Raw genomic sequence first — 23,345 nt, forward strand, 5'->3', positions numbered from 1 at the left:
CGTTTTGAGCCATCCCGAATTTCTTTAAGAGTTCACTTTGAAGTGCGCAAACCTTAATTTGCAAACCTTAAAAATGATCTGAAACTTTTTAAACATCATTTAACAAGAGAATAAAACATTCCAACTACATTTATAGGTCAGAAAAAGTGGAAAAGCATAATAAGACCCATTTAAGTTTTCACGTTGGATGCCCTTCCGGACGCGACCCCGAATGGGAATCAAACCCATGCCCCTCATGTACACATATTTTGACTTTATTCTCATTAACTTAAACTTTTTTTAGAAAACAAAACGAGCATTTGCAATTGCACCTGTCAAGCCACAGTAGTGGAGGGCCAGCAAAAACAATTCAATTGGCCCCTTGGGCCGCACTTTAGGAGTGGTACACCCCCCCGCCCCCCTCTCTCTCAATCACACGCACGCGCACGTCTCGTCAACCTGCTCACCCCGGGGTGTGGGAGCCAGCCTGAGGGTGGAGTAGCAGTAGCAGCAGCAGCAGCAGCAACAGCAGCGTGGCGTGCTGCGGAACACAAGTAGGTCGTTAAACGTCGTGTACGCCTCCGTGTGTGTGTGTGTGTGTTTGTGTGTGTTGCAGATGCAGGTCGCTCCGTGAGACAGCGAGGCAGAAAAGGAGGAAGAGGAGCAGCAGAAGGAGGGAGGAAGGATGAGAGGGGGAATGTCGAAGTGTCGCGGACGTTGAGGACACACTCGCCACACTCGAAGACAAACGTGGACTTTTTTTTTTTTAAACAGAACGTCAATCATGGAGGACTCGGAGCCCGCAGAGGACGGCTTGCTCGCGGGCTTGCGGTGGAACCGGAGCGCACGGGACCAAGCTCAGCTCAAGCACAAAATCCGGGACCTGCCGGGACTACTTAAGCACGGGCTGCACCTGCGGAAGAAGAGCGTGAGTACCCCCCTTGTGTGTGTGTGTCTCCTTCCGCCTTTCATGTTTTTGATGCTAGGGCTAAACGGTAGACGTTTTAAACCGCTAAAGCAAGTTGGTGGAGGCTTGACGTCACGACTCAGGTGTTTTTGTCCTGACCGTGACTGTCGCAGAGGTGTGTGTGTGTGTGTCCATAATAACCTGCTGTTAAACACCATACCTTCACACTCCGGTAGTCAAGGCAACCACCTTCAGGATATACTCCACACACACGTTTCTGTTAATGATCATGTGTGCAGCACATATGTATGGGTTCCTTTGAGGGGAACTTTCATTCATTTTCTTGAATACTCTGCTTATTCTCATTAGGGTCACTTCACCTTCGCATTCAAACCTATGAGAGTCCAATTCACCTAACATACATGTTTTTTTCCCCCCAATGTCAGTCTATTCCACCATCTGCTTTATCCATCATTCCCATCCACAATGTTACATTTAAAATGACATCATAGAGATAGAATGATAAATCTTTGCTGCACCTTTGCTTTATTCATTTCATTCATTCATTCATTTTCTACCGCTTTTTCCTCACGAGGGTCGCGGGGGGTGCTGGAGCCTATCCCAGCTGTCTTTGGGCGAGAGGCGGGGTACACCCTGGACTGGTGGTCAGCCAATCACAGGGCACATATAGACAAACAACCATTCACACTCACATTCATACCTATGGACAATTTGGAGTCACCAATTAATGTAGCATGTTTTTTTGGAATGTGGGAGGAAACCTGGAGTACCCGGAAAAAACCCACGCATGCACGGGGAGAACATGCAAACTCCACACAGAGATGGCCGAGGGTGGAATTGAACCCTGGTATCCTAGCTGTGAGGTCTGCGCGTTAACCACTAGACCGCTGTTTTAATAATTTTAATAATTTTAATAATTGTTTGAGATTAAATCGGCCTCTCATATACAGTGAAGAAAATAAGTATTTGAACACCCTGCTATTTTGCTATTTCTCCCACTTAGAAATCATGGAGGGGTCTGAAATTTTCATCGTAGGTGCATGTCCACTGTGAGAGAGATAAACTAAAAAGAAAAATCCAGAAATCACAATGCATGATTTTTTAACAATTTATTTGTGTGATACAGCTGCAAATAAGTATTTGAACACCTGTGTATCATCTAGAATTCTGACCCTGAAAGACCTGTTAGTCTGCCCATTAGAAGTCCACCTGCACTCCATGTATCATCCTGAATCAGATGCACCTGTTTGAGGTCGTTAGCTGCATAAAGACACCTGTCCACCCCATACAATCAGTAAGACTTTAACTTGTAACATGGCGAAGACCAAAGAGCTGTCCAAAGACACCAGAGACAAAATTGTACACCTCCACAAGGCTGGAAAGGGCTACGGAGCAATTACCAAGCAGCTTGGTGAAAAAAGGTCCACTGTTGGAGCTATCATTAGAAAATGGAAGAAGCTAAACATGACGGTCAATCTCAATCGGAGTGGAGCCCCATGCAAGATATCACCTCGTGGGGTCTCAATGATTCTAAGAAAGGTGAGGAATCAGCCCAGAACTACACGACAGGACTTGGTCAATGACCTGAAAAGAGCTGGGACCACCGTTTCCAAGGTTACTGTAGGTAATACACTAAGACGTCATGATGTGAAATCATGCATGGCACGAAAGGTTCCCCTGCTTAAACCAGCACATGTCAAGGCCCGTCTTAAGTTTGCATATGACCATTTGGATGATACAGAGGAGTCATGGGAGAAAGTTTTATGGTCAGATGAGACCAAAATAGAACTTTTTGGTCATAATTCCAATAAGCGTGTTTGGAGGAAGAAGAATGAAGAGTACAATCCGAAGAACACCATCCCTACTGTGAAGCATGGGGGTGGTAGCATCATGCTTTGGGGGTGTTTTTCTGCACATGGGACAGGACGAGTGCACTGCATTAAAGAGAGGATGACTGGGGCCGTGTATTGTGAGATTTTGGGGAACAACCTCCTTCCCTCTGTCAGAGCATTGAAGATGGGTCGTGGCTGGGTCTTCCAACACGACAACGACCCGAAGCACACAGCCAGGAAAACCAAGGAGTGGCTCCGTAAGAAGCATATCAAGGTTCTAGCATGGCCCAGCCAGTCTCCAGACCTGAACCCAATCGAAAATCTTTGGAGGGAGCTCAAACTCCGTGTTTCTCAGCGACAGCCCAGAAACCTGACTGATCTAGAGAAGATCTGTGTGGAGGAGTGGGCCAAGATCCCTCCTGCAGTGTGTGCAAACCTGGTGAAAAACTACAGGAAACGTTTGACCTCTGTAATAGCAAACAAAGGCTACTGTACCAAATATTAACATTCATTTTCTCAGGTGTTCAAATACTTATTTGCAGCTGTATCACACAAATAAATTGTTAAAAAATCATGCATTGTGATTTCTGGATTTTTCTTTTTAGTTTATCTCTCTCACAGTGGACATGCACCTACGATGAAAATTTCAGACCCCTCCATGATTTCTAAGTGGGAGAAATAGCAAAATAGCAGGGTGTTCAAATACTTATTTTCTTCACTGTATGTCTGTCATTGACCCTTGGCAGTGGGGTAGGCTCCAGCTTAACTCTTCACGTCATAAACACAAATTAAACACTCCCAATGTTCGAGCGAATCAGTGTTTGTGTGTGTATTACTTCCTGTTTACAGTTCACCCATTTGTGTAGATGCTAATATCATATCATATATCATATCGTGACAGGACAGATCCAGGATGCCATCTGCTAAATGCTAAATGTTAAATGCTAAATTTGGTATGATTTTGGGGGGCAAATGGTGGTCTAGTGGTTAGGAGGATGACGAGGAGGCTCTATTGTTTTATTGGTGGCACATGTGGGGGTCTACTATTGTTGTTTACTATTGTGAGTTCCTCTCTTTCGTGAAGAGTCGTCGCCAAAGCGGTAAATATGTATGACCCCCCCTGATCCCGACATGGTAAGAACACACCTGACAATCCAGATGAGTGCACAAGTGTCAGCTCTACTTGTCTTCATTATCGCTAACAGCCAGAGGAGAAACATTCCCTCCGTGCCAACGTAAGACGGATGACTTGCAGGGCTTCTTTTCCCATTGGCTCCGAATGTTAGGAAAGATACTAAAGTCTACTATCACTGTGGGGATTCAGCGATAATGACGCTTTCACTGAGATATTCAGGTTTTTTATGTGTGATAAACATAGGTAACAGTTTGGAATGTGTTGTCTTGCATCCTGTGAGGCCAGTTCTGGTGGGTTTTTGTTTGGGATGTAAGTAGTTCTGGCTATGTGACTTATATTGAGTTGAATTATTGCATGGTGGTCGAATGGTTAGCGCGCTGACCTCACAGCTAGGAGACTAGAGTTCAATTCCACACTCCAAATTGTCCATAGGTATGAATGTGAGTGTGAATGGTTGTTTCTCTATATGTGCCCTGTGATTGGCTGATGACCAGTCCAGGGTGTACCCCACCTCTCGCCCCGAAGACAGCTGGGATAGGCTCCAGCACCTCCTGCTGGAGCCTATATATATATATATATATATATATATATATATATATATATATATATATATATATATATATATATATATTTGGCCGAGGGTGGGATTGTATATATATTCAGTTATATATATATATATGTTCAGGTTCAGGCTGCAAGGCGGTCAAGTGGTTAGTGCGCATGCCTCACTGCTAGGAGACCCGAGTACAATCCCACCCTCGGCCATCTCTGTGTGGAGTTTGCATGTTCTCCCCGTGCATGCGTGGGTTTTCTCCGGGTACTCCGGTTTCTTCCCACATTCCAAAAACATGCTAGGTTAATTGGTGACTCCAAATTGTCCATAGGTATGAATGTGAGTGTGAATGGTTGTTTGTCTATATGTGCCCTGTGATTGGCTGATGACCAGTCCAGGGTGTACCCCACCTCTCGCCTGAAGACAGCTGGGATAAGCGGTAGAAAATGAATGAATGAATGTATTGAGTTGTGGACACCTATAGAGCAGCTACAGACAATAACCCGCACATAAGGCTTTCTAGATCTTCCAGATAACTGCGCCTCTTTGTGCAGTGTTTCCATGGAAATTGTGCTTCCGACCCTAAATGGTCTGTTTAATTTAAATCTGATGTGATTGGTCACACTCTCACACGCTCCCGTGGACTTCCGTGGCTACAGAGTGCTGGCCATCTGCAGCCCATATAAGGAAGTCCATATCTTGGATTTTGAATACAGTCTGTCATAAGATTCTGCAGTTGTAGCTGTATATTTGTCTTCTACTTCTGAACCCATGAATGTTTTTTCCAGAAACATAACACAGAGAAACGTCTATTGATTTGTTGTTTGCTGGGCTACAGTACAGTACAGTACAGTACAGTACAAACAAATTGTAAAGATGTAAAAACCAATAATCCACACGAATGTTTGACGCAGGCCACATGCATATGCACACTCACCGCCTTTTTTTTTCTTTGTCTAATAAGAGAAAACAGTTTTTTTCTTCAACCTATTAGAGGATTGATAATCCTTCAGTGTCCATTCTTATGACAATCTCTATGGTGACCTCTTATGGTAGTCAATTAGTTCTTTATTGGCTTCAGGAGGGGCGCCTGCTTGAGGGAACACTTAACCTAGTTCCCAACTAACTTGGCATCACGGTGCTCTGTCGGACTTCACTGATGAGCACACTTGACTTCTTAGGTCATGTGTCGCAATTTATATCTCTGTCTGTCAGTCAGGCCGGGAATTGTGTAGTGACCATTATTAATACATGATTCATGTTTTTATGGCATGTGAGATGGGTCCACTGTGGTCAGCACTCCTTGCTACGCGTTTAAGACTTAGGGTAGGCATGATGTCATTAAATCATCAGCAACAGGACAAAAGACTCTTTACATCTCATTATGACCTCTGGGAAATCAGTTTTTTTTTATTTTTGATATAAGAAATTGTTGGATTTCCTATGCAACCACGCCTAAAGAATATCAGAAAATAAGTACTTAACGTGGCGGCATGGCGGTCTAGTGTCTAGACCTCACAGCTAGGAGACCAGGGTTCAATTCCACCCTCGGCCATCTCTACTCCGGTTTCCTCTCACATTCCAAAAACATGCTAGGTTAATTGGCGACTCCAAATTGTCCATAGGTATGAATGTGAGTGTGAATGGTTGTTTGTTTATATGTGCCCTGTGATTGGCTGGCGACCAGTCCAGAGTGTACCCTGCCTTTCGCCCGAAGAAAGCTGGGATAGGCTCCAGCACCCCCACGACCCTTGTGAGGATAAGCAGTAGAAAATGAATGAATGAATGAAGTACTTAACGTTTTATTTCATATGCAACCAAGCCTAAAGAATATCAGCAAATAAGTACTTAACTTGATGTATGTGTGGCGACAGATACAATTTTTTTTAGGCATGTCCGATAATTATCGGCCAGATATCAGCATAAAAATGTGATATCAGTTGATATTGATATCAGATTTTTTTCCCGATCATGAAAACCGATGTTAAAAAAAAATGCTGTATACAACACATATGTGTCATGTTACACATATCGGTATCGGATATTGGCATATTGACCAATACTTATAATTCTAATCTTTTAGCTAAATTTGCGGACAACAGTAAAGCACAGGCATAGCTCATGCATCGGAAATTTTCCGATACATGAATTATGCTGGTATTGGAACCGATACCGGCCAATCTTTAGTTATAAATGTACTGTATATTAAAATATTCTTGGGGTTGTTTTGCTCATGAAATACACATTTTCAGTGATTATATTTTAAAATGTCTCCTTTCGTCATGTTGCAGAGCAGTTGCTTTGATATCGTTTCATATCTGCCAGCCATATTGCACAGCCATAACAGTATTATACATTCATTTAGGAGGGGTTGGTGAGAGACATACACTTAGGGGGGGGCAAACAAACAAAGGAGCATCGGTCATCATGAATATTTGCAAATATTTGCAAATTAACATTGCCGAATTGGCAACCATGACGTGCTAAAGCATTAGCATGTAAGCAATATGTATGCAAATATGTTAGCATGTGGATGCCAGCATTTAGCAGGCGGTGCCAAGCGATGTGTTCACAACTCAGTGGGAAAGTTCAAAACTCCGAGATGCCTTTCATGTTAGGTTGATCCCATGAGGAAACCCACAAGGGAAAAAAAAGGCTGGATGAAAGGAAAAGTCACATTAAACTGAGCAAACCAATGAATCTGTTCTTTTAGCCCATAAAGTCTTCAGATGCCCACACGCCAATAAAATGCAGTAAAAAGCGGTGGTGGAGGACATAACTACAGCTCTAAAATGGGATATTTTGAAATAACTTTATTGAATGGCAAATCGAAATATAATATAACACAATGAAAGTGGAACATGTATATTTAAAATCATGAAAAAATAACTCAATAAATAACTAAATAAAAAAGAAATCAATATACTGGGGCTAATCCTATTATTGGTGTGTCCAGTCAGAGTGCTGAGCAAGGCTGTTGGCTAATTTGTTTGTTTTGTTTTTTTTTTTTTTGCATCATAGTGATTGTTGTCATGTTAACACTCAACAAGGAAGTGCTACATTCTCCAATTCCCAACACTCACAGCTGAAGGCTGACATAAACAGATGTTGGGGCACAATAACAAACCAATCCATTAAAGTGGTGGGATTTATTGTTGATGAATTATGTTTTGGAAGCAAATTGATCAAAATGGAGTTTGCCTTAACTGAGAGCCGGGTAGCTCTGGTGTCTTGGGGGTGGGTGTCCCTGACCCTGTTTGCTGGACTGCCCCCCTGAGGGTTCTAGTGGGTTGGATCTGGGGTTGGGTGGTTTTGGTCGTCCCAGGGGATGGCGTGGGCGGTTGCTGGCCACCTGCTGCTGCTGGGTGGGGGGGGGGGCGGCAGTGGCGCTGGTTCTTCCTCTGCCGCCCTTACTTTCGGTACCTGGTCGGGATTCATTTATTCATTCATTTTCTACTACTTATCGTCACAATGGTCGCGGGGGTGCTGGAGCCTATCCCAGCTGTTTTCGGGCGAGAGGCGTGGTACACCCTGGACTGGTGGCCAGCCAATCACAGGGCACATATAGACAAACAACCATTCACACTCACATTCATACCTATGGACAATTTGGAGTCGCCAATTAACCTAGCATGTTTTTTTGGAATGTGGGAGGAAACCGGAGTACCCGGAGAAAACCCACGCATGCATGGGGAGAACATGCAAACTCCACACAGAGATGGCCGAGAGTGGAATTGAACCCGGGTCTCCTCGCTGTGAGGTCTGTGCGCTAACCACACGACCGCCGTGCAGCCCCCGTTCGGGAATCACTAATCACTAAAGTTCAGCGACTAGCATGGAGACCTCCACTGTAGGAGTGCAACACCGGCATTGTAATAGGACCTCAGAACATTCGTCAACACCAAGTGAGAACATAGGGCTTGCCAAACATGGCACGCCGCAGCCCCTCGGCTCCCTCGCCGATCTAATCTGAGAGCAATTGGTTCCTCGCAAGATAATGACCTCACGCTCTCCTGCCTCGCTCTTGTTCTATCGCCCACCCAGACACACTTTGAAGTCATCGCACAGATAAGCGTGTCAGCATGCGCTCACGCTTTATAGCCCTCATTCCTCTTGTCGGCCGACAACAAATGTGCAACCCCCAATCTCGTGATGCGTGTTTTTGTGAGGGGAAAGAATCAAAGCACTAAACTAAAAGACTTGAGTGTGCGGTACAGTAGAAATGAGTCACCGCCAGTGGAGAGCCTGTGCAGACTTTAGGAGAGATCAGTGTGCAGCAGACAGAAAACAAAGACATGGAGAGATAGAAGGATGAGTGAACAAGATGAGAAGGAAGTGAAAGTCAGGAGAAATGTACTCGGTCTAATATGCTCCACTTACTCCCTTCACCCTCAGTCCCATCACTACGGGCCTTCAGAAGAAGTCGTTAGCTACACCATTTTTAGTCTGGCAACTCAATTCACACCTAAGTCACTCAGACTGGACACAGATACAATAGTATGGGCCGCACAGTGGATGAGTGTTTGGCATGTAGGCCACACAGTCAGGAGATTGGGAAGACTTGGGTTCGCTTGGTGTGGAGTTTGCATGTTCTCCGGGTATTCCACTTTCCTCCCACATCCCAAAAAACATTCCAATTCTGTTAATTGTTCATAGGTATGAATGTGAGTGTGAATGGTTGTTTGTCTATATGTGCCCTGTGATTGGCTGGCCACCAGTCCAGGGTGTACCCTGCCTCTCGCCCGAAGACAGCTGGGATAGGCTCCAGCATTCCCGCAATTTTTTCTGTATACATTTTTTGAGTGTGTGGTTTTTCTTAAGGAGCGAGTTAGCAACACTAGCCTAGCTAGGTGAGCTTAGGTGCTAACATAACAGCCATATGATGCTAGCTTTGCAGACTTCCTGAAGAAAAAAACAATACTGGCAGAGTTTCAGGCTGTATTTTAAGATGTGTAGCGAAGCCTGTCTTTGTTAATTGGCGACTCCAAATTGTCCATAGGTATGAATGTGAGTGTGAATGGTTGTTTGTCTATATGTGCCCTGTGATTGGCTGGCGACCAGTCCAGGGTGTACCCCGCCTCTTGCCCGAAGAGAGCTGGGATAGGCTCCAGCATTCCTGCAATTTTTTCCGTATACATTTTTAGAGTGTGTGGTTTTTCTTAAGGAGCGAGTTAGCAACACTAGCCTAGCAAAGTGAGCTTAAGCGCTAACATAACAGCCATATGATGCTAGCTTTGCCGACTTCCTGAAGAAAAAAACAATACTGGCAGAGCTTCAGGCTGTATTTTAAGATGTGTAGTGAAGCCTGTCTTGATTTGGGGTTATTTTATTATATACTCCGGTTTCCTCCCATATTCCAAAAACATGCTAGGTTAATTGGCGACTCCAAATTGTCCATAGGTATGAATGTGAGTGTGAATGGTTGTTTGTCTATATGTGCCCTGTGATTGGCTGGCCACCAGTCCAGGGTGTACCCCGCCTCTCCCCCTGAAGACAGCTGGGATAGGCTCCAGCATTCCCGCAAATTTTTCCGTATACATTTTTAGAGTGTGTGGTTTTTCTTAAGGAGGGAGTTACCAACACTAGCCTAGCTAAGTGAGCTTAAGCGCTAACATAACAGCCATATGATGCTAGCTTTGCCAACTTCCTGAGGAAAAAACAATACTGGCAGAGCTCCAGGCTGTATTTTGAGATGTGTAGTGAAGCCTGTCTTGATTTGGGGTTATCTTATTATATACTCCGGTTTCCTCCCACATTCCAAAAACATGCTAGGTTAATTAGCGACTCCAAATTGTCCATAAGTATGAATGTGAGTGTGAGTGGTTGTTTGTCTATATGTGCCCTGTGATTGGCTGGCGACCAGTCCAGGGTGTACCCCGCCTCTCGCCCGAAAACAGCTAGGATAGGCTCCAGCATTCCCGCAATTTTTTCCGTATACATTTTTAGAGTGTGTGTTTTTTCTTAAGGAGAAGAAAAAACGATACTGGCAGAGCTTCCGGCTGTATTTTAAGATGTGTAGTGAAGCCTGTCCGTTTTTGGGGTTATTTTATATCATTATTTTAGGAGTCTAATTCCTTTTCAAGAGAATGTAATTTTTTATACTGACTGTAGTGCATTGTGCAGTTTTTGTGTTTTGTGTTTTGTGTGTGAGTTGCTAGTTTTGGTTTTTATGTAGACGGAATAGCTTGGTTGTACTGTTCAGTGTCCTATTCCTCTTTCTAGTCTCTTATTGCCTCCACAGTACATTTCTCTCTCCCTTTTCTCCCTCCCTCTCTCCATCTCGCTCCACGTTCTCGCTTTGTCGTGAGCACAATTAAAAAGGTCCCTCCTCAGCTCATCTCCCTTTCCATCTGTCACGCTCATATCCGTGTCATGTCTATTGATCGACTTTTGTCAATGCTTCTCTTTCTCTCTTTCACACACACAGACACACACACACACATTCATCTTCCACCGCTGTTGAGGTACTTTTTCATTTGTTCCATCATTTGATCATCTCAGAATCCCTCCATTTATCATCCTCTGGGCGTTCATTATATCTGATGGTATTCCAACCCACGACTTTATCAGCCATCCTGCTTTACTGCCTGCACTCCTGTGTCTCTCCTATTGTACATTGTGCGACCTTGTAGTTATTAATGGCAACGTTAAAAAAAAAAATCATCCGTGCAAAAGCAGAGGATATGTTTTATTCTGTATTTTATCACCCACTGTTAAATGTATGTGCATCACATCAGCTAACAAAGAAGCGAAACACTAAAATCCCATTCCGAGTCAGTATGTTTGATGCTCCGCAGAGGCCACAAACCTTGCATGATGTCCACCATGTTTAAAACATGATGCCATTTAAAGTAATACACAACTTGCAATATCTGTGTTGGTGTAGCAAGCTTTTGAATACAGAGAATATAATATCCATAACAGTTTGCTGTAGAAGCACTAGAATAATAATTAGAATGATGGGGAAAGCTTCCTCAATCTTTGTTAGCTTGGCAGCCATTGGGGAAAAAAAACTTGCAATGTGACCTATATGTATTTTTTTCAACAGCAAAATGTAAAAAAATCCAGAAAAAATGTGAATAAGAATAATAAAGTTGTAGTTTTAACAATTGTCAAAATGACCTTATAAATAATAAATGGATGACAATACATTTGCAATTTCAAGGTGAATATCAAAATAACCTGTGGAAAATTATATATAAATATAATATATATAATTATGAGGAAAAAATTTGGTTGAACTTAACATTTTGATAATATAAGTCAGAATATTACAAGAGGTTTTGCTTTAAGACAGAATATGTAAGTGGTTGTGGTTTGATCTGCCAAATCTTAAGTAACTTTGATCAAATGTAATAATAGTAATTACTATTACCTCCTCCCCCGCTGTTGAACTTCAACAACAATAACAGAACACAAGATCTCATCACACCCCTAGTCATCGCATACAAATCAAAATGAGTGTCAAAATTCCCAAATGAACCTAAAAGCAACATTTTGTAATACAGTAAGGGCACAGACTTTTACTCACTCACCTTAAAATGATCATAAATCTATTAATTCATATTACAGGTATATGTTTGGACTCAATTCTTGTCATTTTATTGTATTTTACGCCAAAAACGGGTACCCAAAGAATAAAAAAAACTGAACATTGATCAGATGTCACTGGACAGGAAAACAAAAAAGCGTTATGACCTTAGCGAGTGAATATGTTCCATGGGTGCCATAATGCCGCATAAAGATTAATAGCGGAGGAGGTGCGCCCGGGGCAAAGGCTACATGGCGGTATAACTGTTAAAAAATACTAAAAAAAAATGTGTCACTGCACCTTTTTATGAGACAGTATTGAGTAGAGAGAGTGTCGTATTTCACTGATTTCAGGTCAGATAGTCATTGTACACACACACACACACACACACACAATGTGTATCACAGGTGTAACTCCACAATAATGGAGGCTTGCTAATACTTTTTTGAATTGTACACACTGTGACTAATAAGTTTGGCATGGAAAAACTGGTCTTTCTCTTCCCAGGGTTTGTTGTTTATTCAGTGTATTTACTCACGTGTGTGTGAGTGTTAATGTGTATGAACTCTGATGGTTGTGTGTGTGTGTGTTTCAACAGCAATCACCTGACACAATCCCCGGACCAAGTGCTGGACCTACGGTACACAAGGTGAGGGTGTGCACGCACACACATGATGTCATCACTTTAGTTCTGCTGTGTGTTTGTTTAGCCTCAATACAGATGAGCTCAGTGCTGATTTTCACCTTGGGCATTCTCCCGGACGCTTTCACACAAACACACATACACACACACAATGATGGCCAAGAGGAACCCTACAAGATGAGAGTGTCTTCATATTACTCTTGGAAAATACTCACTTCAGCAAAGATGAAGCCGTGAACTGTCGCTGTTTGTCAACTGGACACGCACTCAACTAATTTGCCGTATTGGCGTGTGTGGCGCCGCTGCAGACCCGGTCAGCGCGTGACGTCCGCTCGTGTGACTTTGACAGAATCCATGCATCGCACTTTGCTGTGCCAAGCAGTATCAGGGATTCCGTTTTTACAGAAGAAAGCTTTTAAGCTCTGCTGTGCGAAGCTAAAAAAAAAACACAACGTCGATTTTAGAGCTACCGCTATAAGAACCTTAATCGAAATAACCTGATTAATCACCAAATTGCTACATTTGCTCAACATCTTGTTAGGTTTTTGTTTTTAGATATCGGTCAACTAGATGTTCTGCTGCAACAGATTGCACCACTTGGTTCGCCAATCAAGCTCCTCCATCCAACCCTGTCTTCTGCATCTGTCTCTCTCACACCAACTACCCTCATGTCCTCCTTCACTACATCCATAAACCTCCTCTTTGGTCTTCCGCTATGCCTCCTACCAATATATTCACTATCTTTCCTCTGGACATGTCCGAACCATCTCAGTCTGGCCTCTCTGACTTTATCTCCAAGGCCTCTAACATGAAATGTCCCGTTCCTGATCCTATTCATCCTGGTCACTCCCAATGAGAACCTCAGCATCCTTCTACCAATATATTCACTATCTCTCCTCTGGACATGTCCCAACCATCTCAGTCTGGCCTCTCTGACTTTATCTCCAAGACCTCTAACATGTAATGTCCGTCTGATGTTACTCGTTCCTGATCCTATCCATCCTGGTCACTCCCAATGAGAACCGCAACATCCTCCAATGTACCACCCAATGTAAAATATACTTAAATTAAAGGGATAGTTCAGATATTCTGACATCTCTATCTCCCTTGGTCTTCTAAGTCCAATTCTGGTTGGATTTCGGTGATGAAGAACATAGCTCCAGGTAGCCACTAGGGTTACATTTGCATCACAAAAATGTTTGATGTGATTATTGTGAGAAGCCATACCCGGTAACTACAATATGCAATATAAATAAATATAAATAAAATTTAATTATTATTATTATTACCTGGAACTATGTTTTTCATCACCAAAATCTGAGTAGATGTCTAAAAAAATTCAAAGTATCCCATTAACAGTAATGCAAATTTATTATGTATTATTTCTTGATGAAGGTACTAATTTAGAGTAACTTGTGAAATACAGTAATACGATACGGTATGGTAATCTCTCTCGGTTTTTAACATTATTAGAGACCACTAGACATGAAATAACACCCCTATAGTCACCTTTACACTCATAGTAACCAATATAGTTGACAGGTTGGGCTGGTTTTCAGCCAATCGCAGGGCGCATATAGACAACCATCCATTCACACTCACATTCATAAACATAATAGTCAACTATGATCTCTTACATTGTTTACAGTGTTGACTGTAAACAGTGAAATAGTGAAAACATGTGTTGTGTTGACAGTACACAGAGGAGAACACTGAGATTGGCTTTATATTCACAAGCATGCACCTTCTTGGATAGAGACGGTACTGGTATCTGATGCTGGTGTATTGATACTGTACTGTTAAAACAACAATGTAAATATGCTTCACAATGTGTTTGTTTTTTTTTTTTTTTTTTTGTCAGTCGTGCTCCCAGAGTTTTCCATGCGCAGGCCGAGCTGTGAGAAATGCCTTCCTCTCCCACGGACCGTACCCAGCTAAGGATAAGATCCACCTCGCCAGAATCATACGGTACGCCTGTCTGTCTGTGTGCTGTCTCTCAAGGGATGAATCGATGTATGTAATCAAGCATAAAGAGTCGAGTTTGAGCTCATCAGACAATGGAATCTCCTTCCTGTCATTTTCCTACAGCATAAAACCGATCATGGGCTTTACGAGCTGCGTTTGTGTGCTGATATGTGCATGTTTTTTTTTGACAGACGCAGCTATGTGGGCGTGGAGCTGGTGCAGTGGCTGTGTGAGCAGTGTGTGTACGTGCGCTGTCGGACCACCGCCGTGCGGGTCTGGCAGGTGCTGCTGGAGCTGGGAGTCCTTCTGTCCGGTAACCCTTACGATATTAGCTCTTCCCTCAAGCTAATGTGCTGTGATTTCACTGGATGCAGTTCACAAATAAACACTCTTTGTGGACAGCAAGACAATTACAGCCGTCCCTTGCTACATTGCAGGTTCAAACATGGCTCCCTCATTGTTGTAGTTTTTAAAATTAATGAACAAAAATGACCATTTTTTCCTGGTAGTATTCTGGCAAGTAGGCGTCAATAATGTTACATAATATTAGATTACCTTCACACTGCATGGAATGGAATGGCCTTTATTGTCATTATACAAGATGTACAACGAAATTGGAGAGCTTCTCCTTTTAGTGCAGTAGTCAAGTTTAAAAAACAAAAAAAGTATATAAAGTAGAGTAAAAAAGACAATTTAACAAGATATATACAAGATATCCAAAATATACACATAGTATTGCACAGGACACGACACAACACTAGTTCTCCTCCCAGTTGGTGTGGAAGTGGTAAGGTGTTGGCTTCTTTCTTTGGCATTCTTTCCCACTCTGTTTGAAACCCTTTCTTAAATGTGAAATAAATTAGCCTGGTAGCATGGTATAATGCTAATATATTTATTATATATATATAATAAATATATAAATACATATATAAATAATATACGTATATATACGTATATTATATACGTATATATTTAATATATATACTATATATGTTTATTTGCTAATATTTATAAATATAATGCTAATTTATGAAGTTACCCATGAATATTGTGCTTTTGTCATAAATTACTGTATTTTCTGGAGTCGCACAAGGTCAAAAAAAGCTACACAAATAATAAACATGAACAGAAAAGGTGTCTAGTGTTTATATAACATAACAGTTTTTTTATAATTTGCTCTGGAGTATAAGTCGCAGGAACAGCCAACCTATGAAAAAAAGTGCGACTTATAGTCCGGAAAATACAGTATTTGAAAGTGTATGTGTGTGTTTTTATTTCCAGTGGACCAGCGAGTGGTTTTCTCCGACTCCAACACTTACTACCAATTCAGTTTCGAAGAGTGTGACTCAACTTCCTGCGAGTTTCGCACCAATGAGGGGGAGTGGCCAGAGGCTGTTAGGCTCCTCCTACAACTTGCACCATATGTTCAATTTCGCACTGGCGATAGAACCAACAGCCCGTAAGTTTGAAGGAAGACTTTTTTTGTACGATGAATGGATGGTTGGTGGTGTCAATCAATGGTTGGGCTTGGTATTAATTAACAATGTGCACCTTTTTTCTTGTAACGTTCGATGACATTTGTCCATCTGTGTAAAAAAAAACAAGCATCCAAGCTTGACTTAGTACAGTCGACTCACCCAGGAAAGTGCAAGACGTATCATATATTCCCTCACACGCTCTCCAATATCTTCCTCAAATCCCAGCGAAAATCCAAATCCCTTTTCAAAGTTCTAAATCCTCAGTGTGCTTGTGTGTGTGTGAGGCACACACACACACACCTCCACATCCACAAGATGTCAGCTAAAGTTCCCTGCTTCTCCTCTACCGTGTGCACGATTCCTGCTGAGGCTGCCACTGAACTCAATCTGTCACTCAAATAAATGAAGAAAAGTCGTGTATATGGCGTTAATATAACACACACTCAACATCGCACACCAGCTTTTTCATCTGCGTCATCCTCGGAGTACACATACAAACGCATATACAGTATCTGAGGTACTTCTTTTTGTAGTAACTACTGGCCCAAATAATTTGTGTCCTCCGTACAGATGAGATTATGTATTCAACATTCTCACTGCCGTCTGGCGCTTCGACCGTGCCCGCTGTCTCTCCTTGATTGCTGCATTGTTACTCTGTCGGCACCTGCTGTCTCGTCACCTCGCACGCTCCCTTGCTCCTCCGTCTGTCTCTTTTAAAAAAAAAAATGTTGCCGTACAGGAGGACATCTGTAACTGTGGTGGAAAACACCTGCAGAGGCATCCTTTTTATTTTATATTATATTGCCCGTGTATGTAATAGTGATACTGTAGTAGTTTGAATATACAATAACAACAAACAACACTTTAGCGCCGCTTGAGTGTATTACATGACAGACAAGACTGGCGCTACCTGATTACCATGACAACTTTCTCACGTGTATCAATATTCATTCATTTTCTACCGCTTATCCTCACGAGGGTGCTGGAGCCTATCCCAGCTGTCTTCGGGGTGAGAGCCAATCACAGGGCACATATAGACAAACAACCATTCACACTCACATTCATACCTATGGACAATTTGGAGTCGCCAATTAACCTAGCATGTTTTTGGAATGGTAATGGTTTTATTTCATTTGAACATGCATCAGATTACAATTGAATGCATCCCATAATCAGTTCACAGTTCCACATGTCCAAAAGGAGTAGGAAGAAGCAAAGCTTATTAAATCCTACCCCTCCACCTGGTACTTTTACAATCAGTAACTGTTACATTTGTTCACTTCCTGCTTTCCTAATGTAGTTATTTTTTTTTTGTCACGTACCGAAGTACGAGGTGATATGACCATTCATTCATTCATTCATTTTCTACCGCTTTTTCCTCACGAGGGTGGCGGGGGTGCTGGAGCCTATCCCAGCTATCCCAGGAGTAGGAAGAAGCAAAGCTTATTAAATCCTACCCCTCCATCTGGTACTTTTACAATCAATAACTGTTACATTTGTTCACTTCCTGCTTTCCTAATATAATTAAAGTTTTTTTTTTTTTTTTTGTCACGTACCGAAGTACGAGGTGATATGAATACAATGACATAATGTGGGAGGAAACCAGAGTACCCGGAGAAAACCCACACATGCACAGAGATAACATGCAAACTTTACACAGAGATGGCCGAGGGTGGAATTGAACTCGGGTCTCCTAGCTGTGAGGCCTGCGTGCTAACCGCTCGTATATATCAATATTTGATATATATTTAACGCCTAACCAACCTTCCTTAACGTTGATAACATCTGTTAAATTTCAGCCTGTCTGAACAATAATGTCCGAAGTAGGATAATTTACTGTCATAGCGTGTAAAACTAAATTATTTCTTAATGTATGTTTAGTCCTCTTGTTCCCTTTGCCATCTTCATGCTTCATGGCACGGTGGATGAATTATGAAAGAATACCCTGAGGCGAATGTTAAATCATCAATGTAGATGTTTTATTCTGAAGCTAGAATTGCATTCCGATTTAATATGTCATTCAGTCGTCGTGGCGGGATCAAATTGTTTCTGCATATACAATTATCAGTGTACTCTTACTGCTTAATCATTATCTTGTTTATGACGCAGTATTGTCTGAGATGGAATGCTACCGGTTGTCTTTCGATTGAGGATTTTGTCCTTGCATGTGCTCCAACCCGGAATATGACTGCACCTTGCGGCATGCATCTTTTATGACCAACATGGAGGCGTCACGAGAGGCATTCATGCTAATCCTCCATCAATGCTGCTCTGTGCTTGTTTCTGTTTGGTAGCACTCCCATAGCCAGCTATCAAATGACTCATTCATTCATTTTCTACCGCTTTTTCCTCACGATAGTCGCGGAGCCTATCCCAGCTGTCTTCGGGCGAGAGGCGGGGTACACCCTGGACTGGTGGCCAGCCAATCACAGGGCACATATAGACAAACAACCATTCACACTCACATTTATACCTATGGACAATTTGGAGTCGCCAATTAACCTAGCATGTTTTTGGAATGTGGGAGGAAACCGGAGTACCCGGAGAAAACCCACGCATGCACGGGGAGAACATGCAAACTCGGGGGTGGAATTGAACCCTGATCCTCCTAGCTGTGAGGTCTGCGCGCTAACCACTCGACCGCCGTGCCGCCCCAGCTATCAAATGACTCGAAAAACAGATTTACATTTCGATTTACAACACTCGGGTGTTGTTAAGCATGATTGCATATCATCATAAACAGTTTGCTCATCCAAATGAAACTAATAAGTCTTCCATTAATGTCATTTGCCGAACTGTGCGGGCCCGTGAACTGTTGGTACAATGATAGAAAAAGCACACACACACATACAGCACTCATACTATGGCAAGTTCCTCTGGGATCAGTTGGTGCCATCAGAATTAGATGCAAATGTACTCTGTGTGCAAATCTGCGAGAGACCGTGTGAGGAAAAGCAATCCAAATGCTTTTCTAAGCGAACATAGAAGAAGAATGGCCCTCGGGTGCAGTCTACCCGTGTTGGGAGACACAAACCTTCAACCTTGTATTATTGCTGTGGGAATAATGCGTTCTGTTTTCCACAACACTCAGAATGTAATCTATGTACGTATTTACCAAGGCGAGGGGGTGGGAAATCATTGAAATGAACTCTTAAAAACAGCAAACATTGTCTAAGAGAACTCGCCTTCCACTGTAAAAGTCGTATATTTAATTTAGTGAAAGCCTGAAACAAAAATGAGTCACTTTATTTAGCATTCAAATTATGTATGAAGGTTGTAGTACTTCTGTTAGTCTAACAGGGGGCGCTGTGGAGAGAGTTATGACCATAGAGGCAAGTGCATGATGAGAATATGATTCGTTCATTTTCTACCGCTTTTTTCCTCACGAGGGTCGCGGAGGGTGCTGGAGCCTATCCCAGCTGTCTTCGGACTGGTCGCCAGCCAATCACAGGAGACATATAGACAAACAACCATTCACACTCACATTCATACCTATGGACAATTTGGAGTCGCCAATTAACCTAGCATGTTTTTTGGAATGTGGGAGGAAACCGGAGTACCCGGAGAAAACCCACACATGCACGGGGAGAACATGCAAACTCCACACAGAGATGGCCGAGGGTAGAATTGAACCCTGGTCTCCTAGCCGTGATGTCTGCACGCTAACCACTAGACCGCCGTGCCGCCTTGATGAGAATACCGTTAAGTAATTTGTTGTGTGTGTCGCCCCCCCCCTCTTCCCCCCTCCCAAGGTCAGAGGAAGACTCTGAAGGAAACAGGGATGTCTGCAGTGAGATTCTACAGATGAAAGCACTGGAAAGGCTCACATCCACAGTAAGTGTGCAACGCCTGTGGTTCCTATGTGGGTTTGGGTGTTACTGTAACACATGTACATGTAACACATGTACATGTAACACATGTATCTCCACCAGGTGCAAAATGAGCTAGCAGCGGCTCTTGCCCGGAAGACACGCAAAGCTTGTGAGTAAACACCAGTCATTGTGTTTCTTGACTACGAGCCAACGCTAACGTGAAAGTCGTGTGTGTGATTACTCGCAGTATCAGAGCAGGACTCTGACATGACGGAGACGAGGCCGCAGGAGATACGCTCGCCCAGCGCCGAGACCAGCCCGGTAACTCATTAAACACCTGATGGTCCACAAGTTTGCCCAATTCCTCGTACATTTTGACATATCTAAACATAAAATAGGCATCTCTGTTGTTGTGTGCTGCAGTGAAACGGCAGTTAGGCTGAACTAATGCTCTTTGACACATTTGTCAAAAATCCCCCACCTGTGGGGGTGACCACTAGGGTGGCCATGGCCACCCCGGTCACCTTGTAACTTTGCTCGCCACTGAGTACCGACTTACACTAAAAGTCCTTTCCACTTTGGTGGCCATCGCCATCACACTGGCCATGTAGACAATTCAGCTATCAACTTATTGCCACCCCTATGTGAGTAATGGTCTCACCTTGGCCACCCCATTGAAACAGTTCTGGCTCTGGCCTGTTTTGTTTTTGAAAAAATAAATAGATTATACAAAGGAGCAAACTGCTCAGCCAGTATTAGTACTGCTGATGACTTTATTGTAATTAAAGTGCATGCAGAGCTAGATAAAGCAGCTGGATCCTGACCACTCGTGATACTTCATATGCTGCCATCTTGTGGAGTTAATACTACAAACTACATCCGGATGGTTGCCTACAGCCACAGCTGTTAATAGAATTGATATGATCTGCAGCTGGGGCGGCACGATGGTCGAGTAGTTAGCGCGCAGACCTCACAGCTAGTCGACCAGGGTTCAATTCCACCCTCGGCCATCTCTGTGTGGAGTTTGCATGTTCTCCCCGTGCATGAGTGGGTTTTCTCCGGGTACTCCGGTTTCCTCCCACATTCCAAAAACATGCTAGGTTAATTGGTGACTCCAAATTGTCCATAGGTGTGAGTGTGAATGGTTGTTTGTCTATATGTGCCCTGTGATTGGCTGGCGACCAGTCCAGGATGTACCCCGCCTCTCGCCCGAAGACAGCTGGGATAGGCTCCAGCACCCCCTGCGACCCTTGTGAGGAAAAGCGGTAGAAAATGAATTAATGAATATATACTCTGAAGTATATGTCTAACATCATTGGCATATGTTTCCAATGAAAAAAAAATCGCCAGTAGGATGAAGGAACCGTGTCACACAATGCAAACAAACACTTTCAGGGCTTTGTTTATGTGTGCTATCAGCCCCCCCCCCCCAGATAAGAGTTGCGGTTGGGGGTGTTTTCCTAGTAAACATAGTGTGGGAGTGCTGCTGTTACTCGCCACTACAACATGGCACCGTGGGACAGTTAAGCACACAGGAAGGGTCTTAAGGAAATTAAATATCCCCTCCCTTCTTTCCCTATAAAAAATAAATAGAATAGGCTACCCGCCACTGGTGATAATGATACACACCAGGGAACACACACACTCACATTCACACGTTCCTCCTCCTCCTCATCATCATCATCATCATCATCTGAGGGCATTAGTTTCCTCAGCATCCTGCAGCTTTTAATTACCGTCTATCTCCGTCTCCCACGTCTTTTTAGTTAACATCATTATATATTCATAATGCCACACTTTTGCTCTTAATTCAGCCGGGCTAGCGTGCCTCAAACATTCAAAGTCCTGATTATAAGAGAGGAGGGATGCACAACACACACACACTTCCCACACTCCCGCCCACTTAGGCTGATAATCACTCACACTCACTCTTTCTCCGCCAGATCTGCTGACATGGAGACAAAGGCACAAGTGCAACAGATAGAAGGAATTACAGACTGTAATGTAGAATGAATAAGATTTGGAATAATGAGGATTTAGAGAAGAATACCGTAGATAAAGATTCCCCCGGATTACTTTTTTTTTTCCCCCCTTTTTTTCTCTCCGATTGACTTAGTGAAACTTATCATATGCTTTTGGATCAGGCCCAATTGTAAAGTGTCTCTCTGAACGCCCGCTAAGCAGCTGCATTGTGACGGTTTCAATCATGTCTTGGGACTGCGGGCTCAGATACATGTTCATGCCTCCCGTGTTGCAGCTGGGCAGTGTGTGTGCTCTGCGGGACGGCGGCGGTGGAGGAGGAGGAGGAGGCGGTGGCGGCGGGAGTACAGGGACTGTGTGCGGCCGTGAAGAACTGACCAGCCGACTGGGCTTTGAAGCCGTTCAGCGTCTTGCCAAGGATGGCTGCCGGCTGCTGCAGAACCACAACTACCGGCTTCCTGAGAGGAACCAGGCGGTAAGTCAAGTGTCACGTGGCGTATGACTTGTCAGACTTTAGTGTTGTCATTAACCCACACCACCGAGGGTGCAGGCCCGACCCATGCAAGTCTTGCCAGGTGTTGCAACTATAACCACACATGGGGCCAAAGCTGGAGCCAGAAAATAACATAAAAAGCCCCTTTTTTGGAATTCTTATCAGGTGCAATCATGGTTAGAATTACTCTATACGGGAGCCAAGCCCCCACATTCATTAGCCTTAGTCATTATTTGAGTGTAAAAAATGGGACTTTCCATGAAAAAGTACTATCGGTCTCCAAGTTGCCAGCTCCACAACTTCAAAATGAAGCACGATGTTTTGTCATCATATTACGTGAAGGTCTTACAGCAGGGGTCTCAAACTCAATTCACCTGGGGACCACTGCAGCTAGGGTCTGGGCAAGGCTGGGCCGCATCAGGTTTTCCAAAAAAAAAAAATAACGCATTTATTAAAAAACAGAAAAATATACAAACTTTTTTCAGTGCTTTGGTTCCAATAAAAGCTCTGATAAAACATTCCACTGTTCTTAATATCTTAATTTTTATTTTTCTGCACAAAATAAAATGAAAAATAAATAAATAAATCAAGAATAAAGAAAATCAATCAATCAGTAATAAATAAATATAATAATAAAAATAAAACGGCAAATAATAAAAACTTAAAAAAACACATGTAGTTTGGTGGGTAGACAAATTATTTTTTTCAGATTAAAATTAACAAAACATTATTAGAGCCCTGTAGACATGACAAAACACGACTATAGTCACATTTATACTTTTTTTATTTACAACATATTGCGCAACTGCAGGCTCTTGAGACACATGCTAACTCACAAACTAGACACTAGAGAGCAAGCGACCTAAACGGTAGCCTTCAAGTTATTTCCTTTAAACTTAAATAGCCAAAAACTTACCACTTCCACACAGATAGGGAGGATAACTATTAACAGATATTTAACCTTTAACATGAACATTAATCAAACGTAATAATTTTTTCTGGGTACATGATACCAT

The 23,345-nt window shown here is 42.8% G+C and overlaps 1 protein-coding gene across 2 annotated transcripts in view; it reads left to right on the top strand.

The window, feature by feature from the left end:
• Window positions 1-485: 485 nt before the first annotated feature.
• rapgef5a (Rap guanine nucleotide exchange factor (GEF) 5a) overlaps window positions 486-23,345 on the top strand; it is a 45,082-nt gene continuing 22,222 nt past the window's right edge. The window contains exons 1-10 of one of the 2 annotated variants that reach the window (XM_058046995.2): window positions 486-533; window positions 754-907; window positions 12,557-12,607; window positions 14,463-14,569; window positions 14,758-14,879; window positions 15,848-16,025; window positions 19,797-19,878; window positions 19,977-20,025; window positions 20,104-20,177; window positions 22,114-22,311. In XM_058046995.2, the coding sequence (XP_057902978.2) occupies window positions 764-907; window positions 12,557-12,607; window positions 14,463-14,569; window positions 14,758-14,879; window positions 15,848-16,025; window positions 19,797-19,878; window positions 19,977-20,025; window positions 20,104-20,177; window positions 22,114-22,311 (1,005 nt within the window). In that variant the 5' untranslated portion in view covers window positions 486-533; window positions 754-763. Of the gene's footprint in view, window positions 534-568; window positions 908-12,556; window positions 12,608-14,462; window positions 14,570-14,757; window positions 14,880-15,847; window positions 16,026-19,796; window positions 19,879-19,976; window positions 20,026-20,103; window positions 20,178-22,113; window positions 22,312-23,345 lie in introns of those variants that run through there. The other variant, XM_058046993.2, reaches the window with a different exon arrangement.

The sequence above is a fragment of the Doryrhamphus excisus genome, linkage group LG7 (assembly GCF_037039965.1).
Source record: "Doryrhamphus excisus strain RoL-2023G ecotype Guam linkage group LG7, RoL_Dexc_Guam_v1.1, whole genome shotgun sequence".
Classification (NCBI taxonomy): domain Eukaryota; kingdom Metazoa; phylum Chordata; class Actinopteri; order Syngnathiformes; family Syngnathidae; genus Doryrhamphus; species Doryrhamphus excisus.